The 21,170-nt window shown below is 35.8% G+C and overlaps 1 protein-coding gene across 7 annotated transcripts in view; it reads left to right on the forward strand.

Annotated features, from left to right (window-relative positions):
* Window positions 1–806: 806 nt before the first annotated feature.
* Window positions 807–21,170, forward strand: part of ADGRB3 (adhesion G protein-coupled receptor B3) — an 806,266-nt gene continuing 785,902 nt past the window's right edge. For 5 of the 7 annotated variants that reach the window (XM_075861993.1, XM_075861997.1, XM_075861996.1 and 2 more), the window contains exons 1-2: window positions 807–1,599; window positions 4,157–4,928. In XM_075861993.1, the coding sequence (XP_075718108.1) occupies window positions 4,172–4,928 (757 nt within the window). In that variant the 5' untranslated portion in view covers window positions 807–1,599; window positions 4,157–4,171. Of the gene's footprint in view, window positions 1,600–2,617; window positions 2,812–4,156; window positions 4,929–21,170 lie in introns of those variants that run through there. The other 2 variants (XM_075862001.1, XM_075861995.1) reach the window with 2 other exon arrangements.

Here is a 21,170-nt window from a genome sequence, read left to right on the forward strand (position 1 = left end):
ACATCTGCCCATTGCTTGCAATGGGATTTACGATGTTCTGTTCCCACGAGCCTTTATTTTAGGCGTCGCTGTCAAAATACGGCGGGTAAAATGACAGCTCGTCAAAAGAAGTGCAGGACACTTCTTGGGATGTTTTTGGAGGCGATTTTGATTGACTCCATTGAAAAACAGCTGCAATAACGGCCATAAAAAAACGCTGCGAAAAACGCGTGTTGTTAAAAAAAAGTCTGAAAATCAGGAACTGTTTTCAGGCGAAAACAGCTCTGTCATTTCAGACGTATTTTGCTACTGCGTGTGAACATACCCTAAGATGCTTGTTTTTGACTCCGATCTGTTTTTATGCATATTTAGAGAATTGTTAGGCTGATTTGCATTTTGGAGAAACAATGGAGAGTAGAGTTTTTCAAGATTTGCTCATCTCTATGTATGACATTCATATATTTGACTAACTATTTTCAGAACCTTTCAGCTCCTTCCTGCTCCAATCCTCCATCATATTGGTCACTGATACTTCTACACATTTTGGCTGTCTGTAATGATTCAAAGTATCAGTCTTCAATAAATCATTCCACCAAAGAATTTCAATGAATTGCATCCTCCTTTACATCCACTTTGTGCTGCACTCTTCCGCTCTTGGGAATTAAATGGTTAAGAGCTATGATGTCAATCTGTGTGCTCTCCATGTCCCTTTTTCCCCAAGCTGCTCTTAACAGTCGGCGCAGTGGAGGGAAATGAAGGTGAAAAAAACTCCCAGACTGAGAGAATAACGTTTTTGGGACGTGCTTGGTTTGAGCAGCTCCGTGACATGTATTTGCAGTCCCATACTGAACCTGACACACTCACACTGCTCCAGTGTCTGTCTCCCTCTCTCTCTCTCTCTCCCCCCTGCATTGCTTCTTCTCACAGCATTCAAGCAGCTCCCTCCCTCATCACACAAGGATTATTGTAGTAGCTAGCTAGCCCATCATCAATACTTTGAAAGGAATAGAAGAAAGAAGACAAATGATTAAAACAAGCCCCTTACTCCAGCCGCCAACATCAGACCATTAAATGAGCGTGAGACACACATGCACCCACTCTCACGTATACACATATACAGGCTTCCAGCTCCTGTGCCTCTCATTCCTCTCCCTCTTGTCCTCCGTAATCTCAACATTTAAACAGATTTCTTCAGCATCAGCTAAGGATTTTTTCTACCTCAGTGGGAGGGAGAAGGCGAAAGAATAACCAAATCAGCAGCAGCAGCAGCCTCCTCTCTCTACTGATCATTACCATCCGATAGCTTCAGTATTCCTCTACCCGCCTGATCGCTGGATTGTCATGTTGGACTTTCTTTTCACTCATCCTTCCATCAAAGCTCTGTCTTTGCTTTACTTCCTTTAATTCTTCAAGATTTGGAAAAAGGGCTTATTGTATGGCATTGCTATAATACACCACAGGGATTTTAAGATATTTCTATGGTGATGTTCATATTCTGATTTAAACGTGACCAAGATGGGAGTCAGGGATTCCAACAAAACGAAGGATTTCCTTCAAAGCTTTTGGAACGTGTGACTGTGATAGTGTCCTGCATAGATAGCCACAGATTTGGATTGGAAGGTAAGGTTCCTTGTGTGGTTTTTTTTTTCTAGTCATGTCTTACAAGGATTGAGTCTGATGACTTAGAATTTTGGATAGGAATTGCAGATGCTATAAAAAGATATTAGACATGCATAAACCTCCAAACATTGTATATGCCTCGTTTTACCATCTACAGTTTAAAAGTTGGTCGAGTCCGCACATAAGCCCCAACTGTAGGTAGTGGGTTGTATAGATGCTGGAACAATTCTATCATATGGGTTGCCAGTTGTGAGAGTATAGTGTACATATCATAACTAGGGATGGGGGACTCTTTAAAAATTCTATTCTTCATCGAATTACCAAGAAGCAAATCAGTCCAACTCACTACAAATCAAAACCTAAAAAAATTGATTCCACCATCATCAGTCCATCATTTTAACCCCTTATATCAACTAAAGTACAACACAAGCAAACCCATCTAGAATGATGAGGTCAATAGGAAGTTAAGGGGAATCTACACTAGTCCTAATCTTACCAATGTGGCTGGAGAGGCATGGCGCCGTCTATGTTTCAGTAACAAAGTGACACTTGGAAAAAAAATCTGTTTGGGGATATCCAAACTAAAATCCCTGTTTGTTTTCTCTAGATAAACTAGTAGGGACAAAATGGGTGATGCTCTGTGTTCCAGGGAATGTTTAAAGAAAAGAGGCGGGTGGCTACATCAGCTCAAGTTGGCTCTTCCGATCCTTTGAGGATAATTAAATATCTTTAGATAGTATAAAACCCAAGGGAATGGTTCTATAAGGCAACCTTTCATGATTGCCATGTCTATAAGTAAAACCCCCTTTAGCATGCATAATATAAGCAAATCAATATATAAAGCAAAATTGACAATTGCGTGTGCCTGATCCTTACTATTCTGCAGTTATGGAACATTTCAGAGATTTGGTGACTGATTACACCATGTTGATATTGTCACGTTGGCGCTCAACGCCTACACTATCCTGAATGACACTGCGCAGAACTGCATTGCCTGCAAGAGGGAAAATACAAGGGATCTGTTGTCTTCTGCCATTGCATACATGTTTCCCAAGATCCTTAGTTTAATGATGCCATCACAACTAATGTGAAATACAGATTAAATGTATGGTCCTGGTGGCAAAGACACGCTCTCTGTTCCTATGGAAATGTGCTGCTCTTTGTATGGCTGGTAGGCAGCTGTTCTAGCATTTGGAAGTCCTGGACATTAATGTAAGGATATTTTTCTTCTTCCTTTGTGGGTGAAATCAAATTAGTACTTGGCTCGCTAGTGGCTCAAACAATCATTGTAAAACCTTTTTCTTGCTACATACACCATGAATAGAAGATGAAGACTATACATTTTGTGACATGGACAGAGACAGGATCAAACTCAACACATAGATGTCTCTTTCATGTGTGATACTGGAGATAACTGCCACACTAACATTCAACTTTGCAGTCATTCTGTAGGTTCACACCTGAAGTGTAAAGCTTGGGGGTTGCTTTCTGAAATAAACTTGTCTCTGTTTGAATGTGCATGATTTATTGTTAATTTGAGGGTTAACATTATGACGATCAATGTGTAGCGTATATATGTTAAGAGACTAAAATGCAATGTGAGTCATTTGTATGCAGTTTTGATGGAGGAAATGAATGCAACATGGCTTTGGCTATGGCAGTGCACATCTGCAAAATCACATAAAGCTATGGTAGACAATATGTTGAGGAGTAATTAACTGCTTGATTTCTACCTAAGTGCACTACTTTTGGGTGTTAAACAGTACTCTCATTAGCATTTGCTCCATGCAGAGCAATTAATTCACACAACAACTCTTTTTCCCAAGAGCCTATGTCATTTTGCATTGCATTTCTTGGCTTCATTTGTAGAGATAGATCTTGAGTGGGCTTATATGCAGATAGCCATCAGGGTAAATTTGCCACTATGTGCTTTACTAACACCAAGCTATCAGGGCACCTATTCTTTATATAGCATATAGTACTATAGCTAAAAACCAGCACTGGACACAATAAATAAAATGCTAACCTTTATGTGATTCTTGCTCTTAATCCCTATGTACATTTTGACTGTAGTACACACACTTGTATATATAGCGTAACAAGATCACTTGCTGTCTTATGAAATATATCCATGACAATAATTTCAGGAAGAATAGGCGTAAAATCCATTTATGGTGATAAATTTATCTTGTATACAGTGTCATCGGGCATGGCGATATTCATTAAATGATGGCACTGTCATGACCCTTGTTTATTCATAATTCACATAAATGTAACCTTATTGTTAACAAAGTAATGTTTTATGAAATATTATTTTAGATTTTTAAAGGAAGCAGAGAATGAATATCCACATGGTGGCACTGTTTGCACACGATTAAATCAATCCCATGCTTGAAAAATAAAAAATATATATATATACTCGCCCTTCTTTTTGAAAAGGTTTATTTTTAAGCTAGCTTGAGTCTTGAAAACAGCTGTCTAGAATATTGTCAGGAGCCCTATTTTCAAATGCTTGCAGAATTCTTCTTGCAATTTGATTTTATTTTGTTTTCTACAGGCCAAATGACATAGGATGAAGGCTGTTCGTAATTTGTTGATTTATATATTTTCCACCTATCTACTGGTTATGTTTGGATTTAATTCTGCCCAAGACTTCTGGTGTTCAACATTAGTAAAAGGAGTCATTTATGGATCGTATTCAATAAGCGAGATGTTTCCCAAAAACTTTACCAACTGCACCTGGACGTTGGAAAACCCAGATCCGACCAAATATAGCATCTACCTGAAATTTTCCAAAAAGGACTTCAGCTGCTCTAACTTTTCTCTTTTGGCTTACCAGTTTGATCACTTCTCTTATGAGAAAATACAGGATCTTTTGAGAACCAACAATTCTATAATGCAGTTGTGCGATACAAAGAATGCCTTTGTTTTTCTGCACTATGATAAAAATTTTATTCAGCTACGTCGGATATACCCACTTGATTACAATGGATTACACAAAAGGGATGATGAAGACCAAAAATCCTTTTTGGAGTTTCTGGTATTGAATAAGGTGAGCCCCAGTCAGTTTGGGTGCCATGTCTTGTGCACTTGGTTGGAGAACTGCTTAAAATTGGAAAATGGCAGAACAGAGCTTTGTGGAATTATGTATACAAAATGCACCTGTCCCCAGCATCTGGGAGAATGGGGGATAGATGATCAGTCTTTGGTGTCTCTAAACAATGTTATATTGCCCCTGAATGAGCAGACTGAGGGCTGCCTGACACAGGAACTTCAAACCACACAGGTCTGCAACCTGTCAAAGGAAGCAAAACGCCCACCCAAAGAAGGTAGGTGTTGAATTTTATTTTGTTCTTTGAAATCCCATACACAGTCAAATACATTGATTATTTAACAATGGCACAAGAAACAGAATGGTCTTCATGTTTTATTTTTTTTCTATTTTTCCATAAACAGTGATAATAATTCATTCCAAAACTAAGGGTCTACAGAGCAAGTAATGAAATACAAGTGTTGGGTAAACTTTTTACCCCCTTATTAACCATATACAGAAAATAAGCGTATTGACTTTAGAGCACTAGTCCTTTACACAGAAAGTGGTTACTATATAAAGCCAAGTATGGCAGTTTAAATCTTATCATTTGTAATAGATGTAGGCATTTAAATTGAGTTCCCTATTACAGAGATTTGTGCTGTACTAAAATCATGCATGGCTCTTATACTAATGTCTGCATGGAAAGCAAAGCAATCCAAAATAGTATGGCTCCCGTCCATAGAGAGAGAAGGTAATTAATGAGTTCCAGGTACAGCGATTTCACAATGCAAGCCCTCACATCTCTTCAGTCCATCTGAAATGATTGCTTGATATTACTACCTTTAACATCCTGACTGCCAAACTGATCTGTGACATATCTCTTTACAGTTATTTATGTTACCTGCTACTTTATTGAGTTAAATGTGGAGCTTAATTCGAGATTCCATGCTGTAGATATGTGAATAAATTAATCGATTGAATATACACACATATATATATATATATATATATATATATATATATATGTGTGTTCATATATTCATTATCATAGATTAGTGCTACAATGCAATTATCTCACAGCTTCTAGCAACAAAATCTTGTGCTGAAAAGAAACCAGTGGCAGCAAGCTGCCAATGCCATTGAAGCAGTATCTTGGGTATTCTCCATTTACTGTGTTTGCCCCGTTGTTTTATCTAACCTGTTTGTTGTAGACCATTTGAAATACATACCATGAAACATACTACTCCGGGATACACATCTTTGACAGGGAAGGGTGTAAATACTTTGATTTCAGCTACAGTATTCTTACATAGCAAGTCACAGTTGAAGGCCTTCCAGTCAGTTGGTAGAAGGAGCACAAAGTTAAACCTTAAATGCTCTAAACTGACTCTATTATTCCAACCATCAATAGTTGATTCTCTTTCCCTATCTTTACATTAAAAGTGTACACTTTTAGCTTTCTATACGTTATTATAGAATTTGTCCACCACCCCCCCCCCCCCGCAAACAAAAACAATAGCCGACTAATACATTTATAGATATACAAAGATGCCATCACACAAGAACAAAACGCAGCAAAATATCACAGGATCAAGCTTTCAAAAATGGCAGAAGTTTGGTTCTAAATGATAATGATATTAGCAGAGATTAAGGCCTCAGACAAGGCCTATAACTATGTGAATGTTGTATCAAAATATATAATATGTGATGAAAAAGTGATTCAATATTCATTGGATATAAGCGATATACAACGTGAATTTGTAAATGACATCTAGAATTCCATTGTTAATTAGAATGGAAACCCTTACATAAATATATAGCAAGTTTTAGGAGTAGATACCTTTGCTTGTATACATAATTTGTCATATCCTTAGATTCGCACTCTTCAATAAGTTATCTACAGTTGTATACAAGTGGAATTTTCCATACTGCTATGTAAGATAATGAAAACCTTAAAGCTACAGGATGAGACATAATCACCTGCAGCTATCTGACCCTATGAGACTAATCAACTGCACCTTCAAAGGAACATATTGAATGCTTTTCATTACGGAGAAAAGACAGAATGTATTATAGCCATTTACTGGGTGTAAGCAAGAAAAAAAGATAAGGATCGATCTTTAGGTATATAGAGAAAATCTAAATAGAAATAGTTCTGCTGGTCTAGAAATACAAGAATTGCTTCAATTTCATGTTATACATTATTTTCTGCTGCCTTCAATGTATTCATGTATAAGAAATGATGGCATAGACCAACTATTAGAAATGAATGTTCATCCTTACTCCCCGTTCTAAAAAGTGATAGATAGTATCCAATCCTGTAGTAATACATGCTTTTTTGACATCCTACATATAAATGGGAATAACAATGGCGACCGTGGAAGTTGAATATATTTAGAATTAAGATGAAGCTACCTGACATAGTTTGACGTATACAGCTAAGTCATAATACCTGACAACTAAAGGTATAAAAGTGTCTCAAATACATGAAAGTCAGAATACCACATTCTGCTGCTAACCAATATGGTTGTAGATATCACTGGTGGCTTTCATTGTTGTGTTATAGACCACTAGCTGTCTTAACAATATAGGTGAACAAATTGAATTCTGTTGGGAAAAGGCCATCTATAGACCTGCCAATAGTTTGGTGCATCTCTTGGGGTTCAAGTAAGGCAGAAAACATTTTGTTGTCAATATACCTAATGATGATTAGCAATGTAGTAGCCGTGGTTCTAGATCATTCACCCCCTGCACGGTGGCTAAAGTTCTCTTTGGGATTGTGGCAGCTTTCTGCATTAATTGCTGCAGTTATTTGTGAGCTGTTTCATTATAAATAATTGGTTCTTTAACCTCCCCGTTGGGAGGCTTAGACACCGCTTTGCCTCTTCTTTACATGACTGATCATTCCACGGGGCTGCAGCAACTCATATCAGTCTGAATGCATCACTTCACGCAAAGGCACAGTTTATTTTTCCCAAAGGTTTGAAAGCCATCTGACATTTTATAGAACTTTACATAGTGCTGACAGTCCTAAGAAGATGTACATTTTTGATGATATTTGAAAATATTACGTAATATCAAGAGCTCTTTGCAAAATAATAGTAGCATAATGCAAATATGAATTAGAGGAATAACTCTAGGTGTATTGGCTGGCTCATTGATGGCTTCTTGCCAATACTAAATCAGAAAAATTGGGGTTAATTTGCGCAGAATTGGTGATACAGTGTACAGCTTGATGCAGACAATAGCAATACACAATTGACGTGTAGAATATGTCCCGCAATTGTTATAATCATTCAAAAGACCTTATGCAAAATGTTGAAATCCTGTGTTTGCTGGGATATCTGACACAAGCTATAAGAATGTAGATGAAAATGTGAAAAACAATAGATGGTGTTGCTAAGGGAAATGTTTGTCCTACAAATCTGTCAGACTTAAACATGGTTAACAAGAACATATGACGCTTCTTGCAACCTCTGAGGGCAATCTAAAGTCTTGATTATGAGTCTAATTACAAGAAGAGTCTAAGATGTTAAGACAGCTCTTTTTCACTATCACCAGGATATTCCACGGAGACATGTTTATTTGAAAGTACATCTCAAAAGGCATTTCCAAATATCTATAATGAATACATTAACATTGATATTTCTAATGGCTTTGGAAGAGCAACTTTGCAATTGATTCATGGAAACTACATTAGAGAGTGTAATAGAGGCTGCACAATACACAGTTGCTGATCCAGAAAAAGGCATATGCCAGAAATCACATTACTGGTAGATATTAGGTTGAGAAATGCTCCCATAGTCCAACATGTGCGCTCTCATCAGAAACAAGCTTCCGCATATATCTACCCATTTAAATTCATAGCGTGTGCCATTCCCTTTACATGACATTTAACCATAAAACCAATAACCAATCTCCTGCATGTGAGCTAAATATTATAAAGGATAGGATTATCTGAAGTGTGTTTGCTATGCTTAACTCTTCATGTAAAAAGATTTGTTTATGTTGAAAGAAGGAGTTGGCATGCTATGATAGCTGGGGGTATATGGATGCTTCTGAAAAACAGAACGCAAGATGTAAATATTATCTGCGGCCATCTTTTATTTCGATCAAGACTTTGCAGAATAGCGATCAAAAAATGTTAAATGTTTCTTAACTTAAGATGAATGCAGAAATTTGTATAAAATTGATATACTTTAGCACTGTGCCGTATTAAATGGTAAAAAAACAAGTTTAGATAAGTTGTTACGAGTTACAAAAACATCATTGCTATTCACAGATGTTCTTATATTTACTCTATATAAATGTCAGTTTACCTTCAATTGGAAGGCCATCAACTTTTTAAGTCTATAAAATTCACCTGGGCACTGTGCTCCATTTAATGATGAGTGGGTGGGGGATGGGGAATAATGTACAGAACTAATCATTAAAGGTTATGAAGCACATAGATATTTTAGATTAAACTGTTAAATTAGGGTTGTGGTAGATCAGGCCTGTGAAATTACTTATCATGTCACATTTCTTTCTTGTTTACATGGGATTATTTCTGGAGCATAAATCAAAACTTTGTGGATTATGGGTAAAATTATCGAAATGCCCCTTTAATGTGCTAATAGGTTGCCCCGTTTAGTTAATACCATTGATCTAAAAGGTATAAGTATAGTGGATGATGAGGATGCCCTGATACATAGGTAGACAGCATCAATATCCCATAAATATCATGTGATATTTGCAGGGCCCTGCTCCAGATTTATACTGAGATCCAGGAGTTTTAAGTTACACCTCTTCTCCAATTCAGCTTTAATGGGTCAATTGCTATAATCTAAACAGAGCCTTAAGACTTTTATTTGAAAAACGGTATTTTGTGTCTGACAAAAGTTTATGCAGAATCATTGACAGTGAGGAGTCAAACCTGAGGATGCATACTGAAGTGAGGTAGAAAAAAAAGAGAGGAAAAATACTATATACAGATGTAGCTATCTTTAACTTGACTTTTAACATGTTAAATACACAGTGGCAAAAAACTTTAAATTGACTTTTTCAATGGTTTTCAATAGTTTAAGCGATAAGTTATCACGCTGCAGCAAGTTATCAGAGTCCAGATAAGGATTGCTACATCTGTAGTTCCTTCTATCATACTGTGTTGTACCAAAAATAGGCGAAACAACCTCACCTGAGTATACCAAAATGTAAGAGGAGAAACATTCCTTTCTGACTTCAGAAGTTGTCGCCGGATCTGGTATCCAGCATGGGTCATCTAGTACAGATAGCTTATAATATTGTATTTTTTAAGAAAGACAGGCAAACCAAACAACCGCTTTGTTCATATACATTGTAAGTAATAAAGTGCCAATTTTAGTCATATAAGATGTCATATTCACAGTACACTAGATACAAGACCTTATCGGTTTAGTTTTAGACTATGAATAAGAGTTCATGGTATAAGCGTATAAACCAATACATCATCTATACTATGTGTACGTTCTGGTCAGTTATGAGAGAAGTTTTATATTAAATCTGTCAAGCAGGTATTTTTCAGTGTGAGTGTGGTAAATGAATGAGTTTGGAAAGTGAAAAATAAATATTGTTTAGTATGTTAAAAATAGAAAGACGGACGTTCAATAATTAATCACCACAGAGCTTTCAGCTACCTTTTTAGAATGCCTACTGGCCATCGTTTCATGTTGATTTGCTTTCATTGCCAGTGGCAAAGTACATTGAAAAGATGTCTGAAAGGAGAATAAATAAAAAGTAAGCATTTCCAAATGACTTTATAAAATCTTTAGCTAGTAGTTTGGATGAACTATTAAATAAAGAAAACCCTTTAATTCAGTTTTAATTGAATGTGGCATTAGTTCAAATTTCATGAATTTTCAATGTGCGAAAACCAATGACTTCATAGTTTCTTATATAACGTCTGACCAACAATTTTTCCTTCTTAGGAAGCAAGTGTATCTTTAGTTAAGTGAAATTAGATTATATGCGAACAACTTTATGTATATAATGGGAAATACACCGATCAGCAATAACCTTGAAACCACCTTCCTAATATTGCGAAGCCCCCCACCAGGCTGGTATCATCTCTTTCCCAGGTAAACAATGCACACACTTCAGACCAGGCCATCTTTTTCTATTGTACTATGGTCCAGTTTGGATGCTCACGTGCCCATTGTAGACGCTTTTGGCAGAGGACCAGGCATCCACGTAGGCACGTAGGCACTGTGACCACCCTCCACTATGCAGCCCTAAACACAGCAAACTGATGCACCGTGTGATCTGACACCTTTCTAACATAGCTAGCAGTAACTTTTTCAGCAAATTGTTCTACAGTAATTATTCTGTCGGATTAGACCAGATGGATTCGTTTTCGCAACCCACACACATCACGGAGCCTTGGGTGTCCATGACCCTTTTGATGGTTTAACAGTTGTCCTTCCTTGGACTAATTTATGGGGAAATGCTCTGATCAGTATTTGGCCCTTGTCAAAGTTGCTCAGATCCGTACACTTGCCCTTGTTTCTTGCTACCAATACATCAAATTCAATAACTGACTGTTCTCTTGCTGCCTAATATATCTGACATGTATGATTGTAATATGATAATCAATGTTATTCACGTCACCTGTCAGTGGTTGTAATGTTATGGCTGAACGATGTACATAAGCACACAAAATGTCAATATGAGTTTTAGGCCTATGCATTAGAGATATGTTAAGTACTGTAGAAGTCATGTAGTTCATCCCAAAGTACCGTTGTCATACATGGCAATTTTTCTCACATGAAGAAAGGTCTGTATACTTAGGAATGGTGGATCCTTGATGGAGGTGACGGGGGTTTCCCCAAAAGCTTGAAAGCAAATGTTGTAATGGTATGATTCACCATGAGGGAACCCTATAACTGTGGGATTAACAGAAGTACAGCCCTGTATATTCTATGAAACATGAAATAGCAAAACAATAGCAGTATGAAGTTGGTAGAACAGCAGGGAGGGTGGACATCGCGTGATGTGCAATCTAATCTGGAGCGTCATCCGTAAGTTCTATTAAGAATTAAGGGTTTTCTGAATTATAATTTTATGGAAGTATATATTGCGAGAAGCCCAAGTCTGTAGTTGGTGGGGATTGGGACCTTGAAAATTTTGAAGCCATTCAGAATATAATCAGTATTAGAATGTACCTCTATGAAATCAAATGTGACATTGTCTCAAATATGTTTCAATTGTCTGGAATATTCTAAAAAGGGAAAACTTCATAGCCCCCACCACAATAGTTTTTTTTTTTTTTTCTTTTTTTGCTTCTATTCCTACTTTGTGATTTTGTGATTATTTTTATGATGTTTTTTAATTTTTTTAATCCATATGGAATATAATCTGATTTTCATAAACTATTAATTGTGTTGATTTAAAAAGTACTTATAAAGCATTTAAAAGAATCAGCTTCTTACAAGCTCTTAACTGAAGGTACTAAATGTTAACACTAGTGAATAAATGTGATTGTATAGCTTGGGCAACATTTTGTAAATTTGGCTTTTTTATTATATGTAACAGTTTGTGTCATAGCAAATTTACTGACTACTACAGTAACTCTAAATAGTTTTGGTTGCCATAGATTATGTCATTTGTATGGTGGTACAATTAATATTCTAGGCTACAGAAACACTTACAAGAGCTCAAACAAGTCTCTCTTTCAGTGTTCCAAGCAAGCACACAAGAAGTACTTAGAAAGCTTTTAGTGAGAAAGGATGTTTATTTCTTTACAATCTGAAAGGTTTTCTTTCTCTTTTTCTTTCACCAACCCTGAACATGACCTGAGCTTGAAGTGTAAGGAATAGCCAATGCTGGATTAAATAAATAGGTTAAAAAGTAAAGTCTAGAAAATAAGGTAGGACAGTGCAAACCTTATGTAAATATTGAGTCATTGGTTTGGCATTATCATGTCCATTTTTTATACTTAGGGTCCTTTTACACGGCCAGACGCGAGCCGCGTAAACAAGCGCCGATCAACGAGATGCTCGTTTGCGCCTTTCACAAGAAGCTAGAATGGGGTTGTGTACTTATTTACTATGATTGCTCTTACATTTCTATTACGTCTCCCCATTTACACCTCAACTGTATACATCAAATGCAATTTCAAAGAGAACCTTACGTGTTTACATTCTGGTAACAAAATATTTAACAAATATAAACAGTCATACTCACAGGGATCAAGAAATAGGAGATTTGGTCTTCTGCAAGGTCCTTATGTTGATGGAATGAAGATGTCCATTTGCCTGTCTGAGACACAGGGGTAAAAAGTCACCACTAAATTTATTCTACTGACTAAAAGTAATGTTTCTACTGCGTAAAAATGTCTTGACCCTCTCAGACACTATGAATATCACTTGAAGAAAGAAGAAATTTTTAGGTTTTACTGTCGGTGTGCTTTAAACTAACCCTCAAAGGGTTTTCCCATCGGATACATTTATGACATATGTCATAAATATCAGATAGGTGCGCCTATGGGACCCGCACCTATCCCTAGAAGCGTGCCCCCTAAACCCTGTTCTACTTCTCTGTGTTGTGGCTGAAGAGTATGATTCCTGATCATGAATTATGAAGACAGTGTAGCTCGCTGAGCTACGCTGTTTCCGTAGGTCCCATAGAACTGAATGGTAGTTATGGAAACAGCATAGCTCGCATGCTAAGCTGCTTCTGTACCTGCCATTGATTCTTTTCCGTAATTCATGGTCGGGAATCACACTCTTCAACCACAACACAGAGCGGTAGAACTGGGTTTAGCGGGCCCCGTTCTAGAGATAGGTGCGGGTCCCAGAGGTAGGACCCGCATCTATCTGACATTTATGACATATCCTGTGGATATGTCATAAATGTCTCTAATGGGAAAACCCCTATAATAAAGAACTAATATACTGTGTTATGTCTAGTGCAGGGCCTGAAGGGGATGGTGCATGACACAGAGATTCTCTCTTTGGTGTTCTTTAAATCTCTCGACAGTCCTGCATTAGTAGGTATATCAATAGTGGATCATAGTGTTCCTTTAAGGGAAACCTTATTTGAAAGTGATTTCAGAGCTAGAACAATAAAAAAAAATTAATAATAAACTTTTTTCACTATGTCCGAGAATAGATTTTGCCATTATTAATACTGTGTTTTTGAGGCTGGTATGAATCTTTGCATGTTAAACTTCACGCTTTGATTGCATTTCTGTTGTATTACAACAAATAAATATAGAATATAGAAATATACATGTGCCAATCTATAGATAACTTCATAACTTAAATTGCTCAAACTTGTTTGAAAAATGAATGCTCATAACCCGAGTCATATTTATCATTGTATCACTGTTTATTTTTTCTTCCACCAAGGGCTCATACGTGCATCTTTATTACGGCTCTGTACAATCAAGAGTAGTATTGAGACAAAAGTATTTGGGGCCATAGAAATCTATGGGGTTATAATGTACCTCCACATGCCTCTGATTTCATATGGAGGCAAAGAGTTTTTTTTCTGTTAACTTTATATAGAATTCAACAACATAAAAATGGTGTAATTCTCCACTGGATCCCCTATTATAGAGCTATTCTCCCCTAGAACAAACTTTTTTTTTTTTTTTTTTTAAACAAACAGTCTATACACATTTGACAGTCTAGCCCTGAATGATAGGTTTCCTTTTCTTGTCCAAATTCTCATTTTCATTTGAAAATAACAGTAGAGCTATGGGAATTTTGGAGAGTCATTAGAGTCTTAGTAAACCCCTTTAAGTAACATGGTATATGGAGAAAAAAGATAATACAATTTCACATGTACCAGAACATTTATTGTAAGAACACTATACAACATGACATACCTCGACTAAGAGGCCACTGCCTGGGTCAATGTGAGCTTATTATGACCAGCTCACATTCACACTAAATATGACATATTTGGCCATGTATTGTGTTCTACTGTTCTTTGACCTTCTGCCCTTGTTCCTCAACTCTGTATCTTATTATTGCTGAACATTGCAATTTAGAATCCATTCCTTTACCTATTTTTTTGAAGTCATACAATAGGAGTCTAAAGAGGTCAACATGTGTTATTATAACATAGTATTTGAAGCATCATTATTATTATTGTTATTGTTTTCCCAAGATTTCCTTACATATATATCTTTGAAACTGAAGGACGATATCACAAATTTCACTCTAAATTATTTTCTTTAAACATAAAGAATAATACCAAAAGCTGTTTCTCACACTTTGCTAATTATTCGTATCTCCGGGCGCACAACTATCTTCTTAGACATCTCATCTATAGTAACATTTTCTGAAAACATCTTAAGTGTTATACGTCTTCCTTACTCTTTTAATGTGTGTGAACTAATAGAATAAATGTCACTTTTACAGTACATTTAACTTTAAGAAATTGGTAATTTACTCCTTAATGATGTAACTGAATTATAGCAGACATACTGAATGAAAGCCTTACTACATTAAAAATTAATTAAATGGAAACAGAAAATCATAGGAAATTAATATTTCATCTCTTATTTTTGTTTAAATAACATTTTATACAAGTAAATGTTTCTGGACAATATTTAATATAAATATATATATATTTATACCAAAATATATTCCAGAATTAAGTATAATTAAGTCTTGTTTTTTTAAATTCTAAATGAACTAGTCTGTATGAAGGTTTGTATAAGCTTGGATTTAGTATACACCCTCTGAATAGGTCCTGGAACCTATCATTAAGTAATTGTAGTAATTTACGTAGATTAATTTACTTGTGTGCAGAACTTGCAGAATATAGCATTTTAGCGTATTATTGCTAAATTAGAGGTCTATCGAAATGTGCTGTATCTACGCTATTGTTTCTGTGAAAAAAAAAGGAACATTTACAGAACGGAAACCAACTGCAATGGAAGCATTTACATTGAAATCAATGGGAATGCAAACGGAATACATAGTTTCCGTTCATCTGTTCCTTTGATGGAATGGATGAACGGAAACCCCAAACTGAACCCGATGGTGATGTGGGCAGGCCCTAAGTGATTTACAGGAGCTCGCCAGCTACCGGCTACCCACACATGTTGCCACAAGCCGTGAGAGGGGCACTTATGTTGCCTTCTGTGCCTTTGAAATGTATACATATGCCTGTAGATGTAGCAGAGTTTAGTAACTACTTCTTGTGCATCATGAGTTATAACGCAATATGTCTCTTGCATTCCTTTGCAAAACCATGGATGAGGCATCATGGTGTTATGATGAGTCATATCAAATGACAAACTCAAAAAGATTATCTCATCTTTATTCATATATATATATATATATATATATATATATATATATATATATATATATATATGCGAGTAAAATGTGTGAAATACCAGTCCATATAAATCCATACCATAGATTAAAAAAAATAAGTTATTTCTATATTTGTATTTATTTCTTGCTTTTTCTCTTTTGCTAAATGAATATAACCTTTACAAATTTAGAATTTATTGCTCACTAGGCCAATTTAACATGGTTGTCTTCATGGTTATAGCAGCAAAGATTGCTTCTATACATGTTATATTACAATCAATTCGGGTTTAGAGTCTTCTAGTCACAACCCTAAAAAAAAAATCTATAGTTTATAAAGCAAACATCCCAAATGAAGCACCAGGGACCCATAAATCGCCTTTTAATAATATAATTAATCTTGATACTAATAGCCTTAACACATTCTTGTGACATATAGGATGAAGGAATATGAATTTTCAGGGTTTTGAAGCTTCAATTTTTCTTCTTTATAAAGTAATAGGAGGGTAATAGAGATAGAATCTGGTTGATATGTATTGATGATCTCCTTGACATGCTTTCTGCAACATCTATTGTAACCCTCTTCAGGCAAGTACTCATTCACAAAATCTTACAATGACTATCTCACAGTATTGAAATGCAGGAACTAGACACATTGCAGTTGTGAATTCAAAATGGGTGCATTGGTAATAGAAGACATTTATAACAAATAAGATGAATTAACCGATATATATATATATATATATATATATATATATATATATATATATATATAAAACTGTGCTTAAGGGTGTTGTGTCTCTATGAAACAACACAGAAGGAAGTCCCCCATTATAGGAACTAAGAAAAAACATCTTTCACTCTGTCAGCCATTCATTTGAATGACTGTTACGACTGCATCTTCGGAGTCTTCCCCTGGTTATACAACGGAAATTGTGGCCCCCTCCCAGATGGTCTTTTCTGATATAGGTGTTAAAAATGGAGTCCGAAATATGTAGACTAGTTTGTTTCTACACTGCATAGAATTGACTATACCATTTATATCTTTTGAGCTATTATATTTGATATAGTGGACATGTACGTCACAATTGACAATATTACAAAGGTACTATATGTGTTGTATAACAGTTACATAAAGATTAATATACAAATGGTGATGTTTATACCTTACTTTACTTATGCCATAGATTTACATTGTTTTTTGAATAATGTTGATCTCTGTTACTTATAATAATATACGATTATCATAATGTGACATAGATTGTATATTATATATTATAATTTCATTTTTTTCTGTTTTGTATAGAATTATCTGATGAAGCCCTATTGTGGCCGAAAACATTCATAAGTGGATTGCATAATAAAAATTATATTGTTTTTGCATCACAAACCTGAGTGCCGAGTTTTCACATTTATACTTCCCCTGGTGATATTACCTGTGACAGGGATCAGCTGATCACAAAACTTGAAATCAAGAAATATAGTTCCTGTAAAATTCTGAGTTTACCTTTCTGACCAATCAGATCATGGCTTTAGTTTACATTTTAGTTTATACCAAAAATTTTAATGAGGCCTAATGTACTTGATAGAGTTCTTGTATTCTATAGTACCCCATAATCAAGATTTGATGGATATTACTATAATACTGTAAATGTTTGTTAGTGAGCTTTTTCTTTCCATTGATAAAATTAATACAAATGTATAATGCTGTGTAAATAAGAGATGATTTCTATTTAAGCTGACTTGAATGTTTACTCTTGGTGCTACCCAATTTGACAGTACTCTGGATGCTAATTCTTGAAAATACGGTATCTTTATCCATCCCTTTTATAATGAACCACATCATCTTCTAGTAGAAAACTTGTAAATTCTCAACAAATTATTGGTGCCATTAGTAAGTTGCAACTAAATTACCTAAGACTAAATTAGTAAATCCAACATTTTATTATATATAATAATTAGTACAAAAAAACCTTCATTTTGAATCTGAGATATTAAAAATACCTTTTTTTTCTCATTGGTTTTATACTAAGTAAACTATGGAAAATGGAAAAATTAGCCATAAATCCAAGTACTGTATGTCTTTAAAATTAAATCTGCATATAGATGAGAGACTTAGTACACAGCAGTCTGGCAGTCTCAACACAATTTCTGTGTTTGAAGTTCTTGCCAAATGCAATACACGCTCTCATTTCAGTATAATCCTATTGGTAAAATTAACTGTTCATAAAGTGTACATTGAGTTGGTCTTAGCTTAAATAATCCTTCCTATGGATATTTGTCAATGTTCCAGCAAGCTGGATTCTAAAGTATCTGCTGTATTAAAAAAAAAAAGCTCAACTCAAGTGCCTATTGATATTATTATCAAGAATAACATTTCTATGTTAAAAAAGTTAAAAATAGTTCATCCTAAACCTAAAGTTTATGATGGACCACAGATATAAAATAAATGACCAAATATACACTATTTGGATAAACCGGGTCGACCATATCAAGTTGCTCTTTGTTAGAGGCTCTTTGCATAGAGAGCCCTAATAGGAAAATTAAAATTGGTTATAAAGAGTGGTTCATTTAAAGCTGGTTCAACCACTATTAAAAGTGGCCTATAGCTGCAGCACTTCATTGGATCCTTTCCTTCCTTATGAAATATGGTAATGTTTGCTTCCAACATTTGTCTCGTTAAGTGGTCTCCTTTCAAAAGGGAGTTGCATAGAGATGTAAAATACGGCAGTAAGATATCCGAGAAGGTCTTATAGTAGGGGATGGGAAGACTATCTGGGCATGGGCTTTTACCTCCAGGAATAGACGACAGAACTACAGACAGTTCTTCTATTGTGAAATGTGCTATAAGGGATTCTTGTTCAGTGGCCGTTAGATGGGGTAGGTTAATGGATTCTAGGAATGTCGACATAAGTTTTCTTTTATTTGATATATTTGTCCCAGTCAAAGAGGTAGCAATATTATATAGGGACGTATAAAAGTTATGGAACTCTGGAGCAATGTCAGATGTATCTAAGATCACATCACCTGTGATATCACTTGAGATATAAATGTTTTTTCTTTTTGTTTCTTAACCATTGCAGACATAATTTTGGAACCTTTATCCCTGTGGGCGTAGTATTTGTATTTACATTTCTGTAGGATTTTTTCTGCACCTCCTTACATCTCCTCCCTCAACTCTGTCTACCACCCTACTCGGGCTCTACATTCTGCCAACGACTTTAGATTAAAATCCTCCATAATCCGAACCTCTAACTCCCGTCTCCAAGATTTCTCTTGTGCTGCACCCGTCCTCTGGAATGCGCTACCCCAGACAATCCGATTAATTCCCAATATCCACAGTTTTAAACGTGCCCTGAAAACACATCTATTTAGACAGGCCTATAACATTCCCTAATCTGACTCCTTTCAATGGCCCTCCTTTTAGATTAGTCATCAGAATAAGATTCCCTCACACTCCTTCTCTTCATGTCCGTCATACACGGATACTGGCTGGTGACCGGCTCATGCAGCTTTATGTGACCACCGCATGTGTATAAAAATGGCCGGACCATTGTACAGAACAAACACTATTACACTTTGTGTCTCCCTTATGTCCTCATAGATTGTAAGCTCTTGCGAGCAGGGTCCTCACTCTCCAGGTTTGATTTGTAAATGAACTTTGTCACTATGTAATGTCTGATATTGTTTGTTTCATGTCCCCTCTAAATTTTAAAGTGCTGCGTAATATGTTGGCGCTATATAAATAAAGATTATTATTATTATTATTATTAGTTCCTGAGTCTGATTAGCTCAGGTTGTGCATTTTGTAGCTGGTATCTTTTACTCAAATGTTCCAAAACTGAGATTTGGTTATGGAGTGAATCCATTTGTGCTGACCTGGCTTCTTTTTTTTTATCCTAGCCCCTAGTGAAATCAGTTCACCTCTAATATAAGATTTATGCGCCTCCCAAGCCATAGGTATCGGGGGCTCCGGAATGTTGTTAAAGTGGAAATATTTCCTAAGACTGTCTTGTAAATATGAAATGTGATTGGTGTCAACCAAAATTGTCTAGTTTAACGACCATGTCCCACTTCTACTAGGGAGGAATGGGATCGATATCGTGACTGAAACTGGAGCATGGTCAGACACGGTGATCGGACCAATATCAGCCGCTATTATTCCAGATATGTGTCTCTCTGTTATAAAGATCTTCTCTAAACGATAGTGAGAAGTATGAAAACTCCTTCTTGTCAGGGTCAAGTACTCTCCAAGCATCTAGCAAATGAGAGTTGGTTAAGGCCTTGTTTATATTCCTCATGGCCCTATGAGACAATGAGGGCGATTTAGAACTAGTATCAAGACCGGGATCTAGGATGTAATTGAAATCTCCTCCCATAACCACTGTACCCTCTGCAAATAGTTGGAGTTTATCTAGTGTGGCAATCAAGCAAGAAACCTGATTCACATTTGGAGCATAAAAATTAGTTAATGTCACCATGGTGTTGCCTATTTTCCCTTTAATAAAGACGTATCTAGCGTTAGGGCCTGCACAGTGTGACAAAACCATAAATGGGATCTGTTTATTAATGCCTATGCTTGTTACTCTAGATTCCGAGGAATTCGTGCTATAAAACCAAAGGGGAAAATGGTTGCATGATAAATTAGTAATATGCAGGTGCCTAAATTGAGTTTTTTGTAAGAAAAATATCTCAGCTTGTGCTTTCTGCAAAGTACTAAAAACTTGGCATAGTTTCTGTGGAGTGTTAAGTCCTCTAGCATTGAGTGATACAGTTTTGATAGTCACCAGCATACAATATATATAAAGTAAGGGTTGTATGGATTTCTTGGTTCTGAAAAATTGTCACATAACACACATAAAGGGAATAAAACAACATATAAGTAGCAATGGTAGATAAACTTATAGGATACAAAATGGAGTTTATATCTCCGTAAGAGTTCAATAAGTAGTGTAATTGTTCGTTTGAGAGATTATCAAAAATAACATCAAACTGGACTTGTGATGTGGTAAGGTAATATGTATAAGAGGTGATAAGGTAGGGTGAAAATGAGAAGTTTAATAGCATAGTACAGTAAGGAGAATGGGACAGATGAGAACAGATGTACTCGTTAAAGTTGTAAATGACTAGTAATTTTACAAGAACGCAGCAATAATAATGGTCCATGAAATATTAAATATAGAAAGGTAAATATGGTGCAAAATACCTAGTAAAATTAGAAACAGTTCTATCATAATGTAGAGATGTCT

The sequence above is a fragment of the Rhinoderma darwinii genome, chromosome 4 (assembly GCF_050947455.1).
Source record: "Rhinoderma darwinii isolate aRhiDar2 chromosome 4, aRhiDar2.hap1, whole genome shotgun sequence".
NCBI lineage: Eukaryota > Metazoa > Chordata > Amphibia > Anura > Rhinodermatidae > Rhinoderma > Rhinoderma darwinii.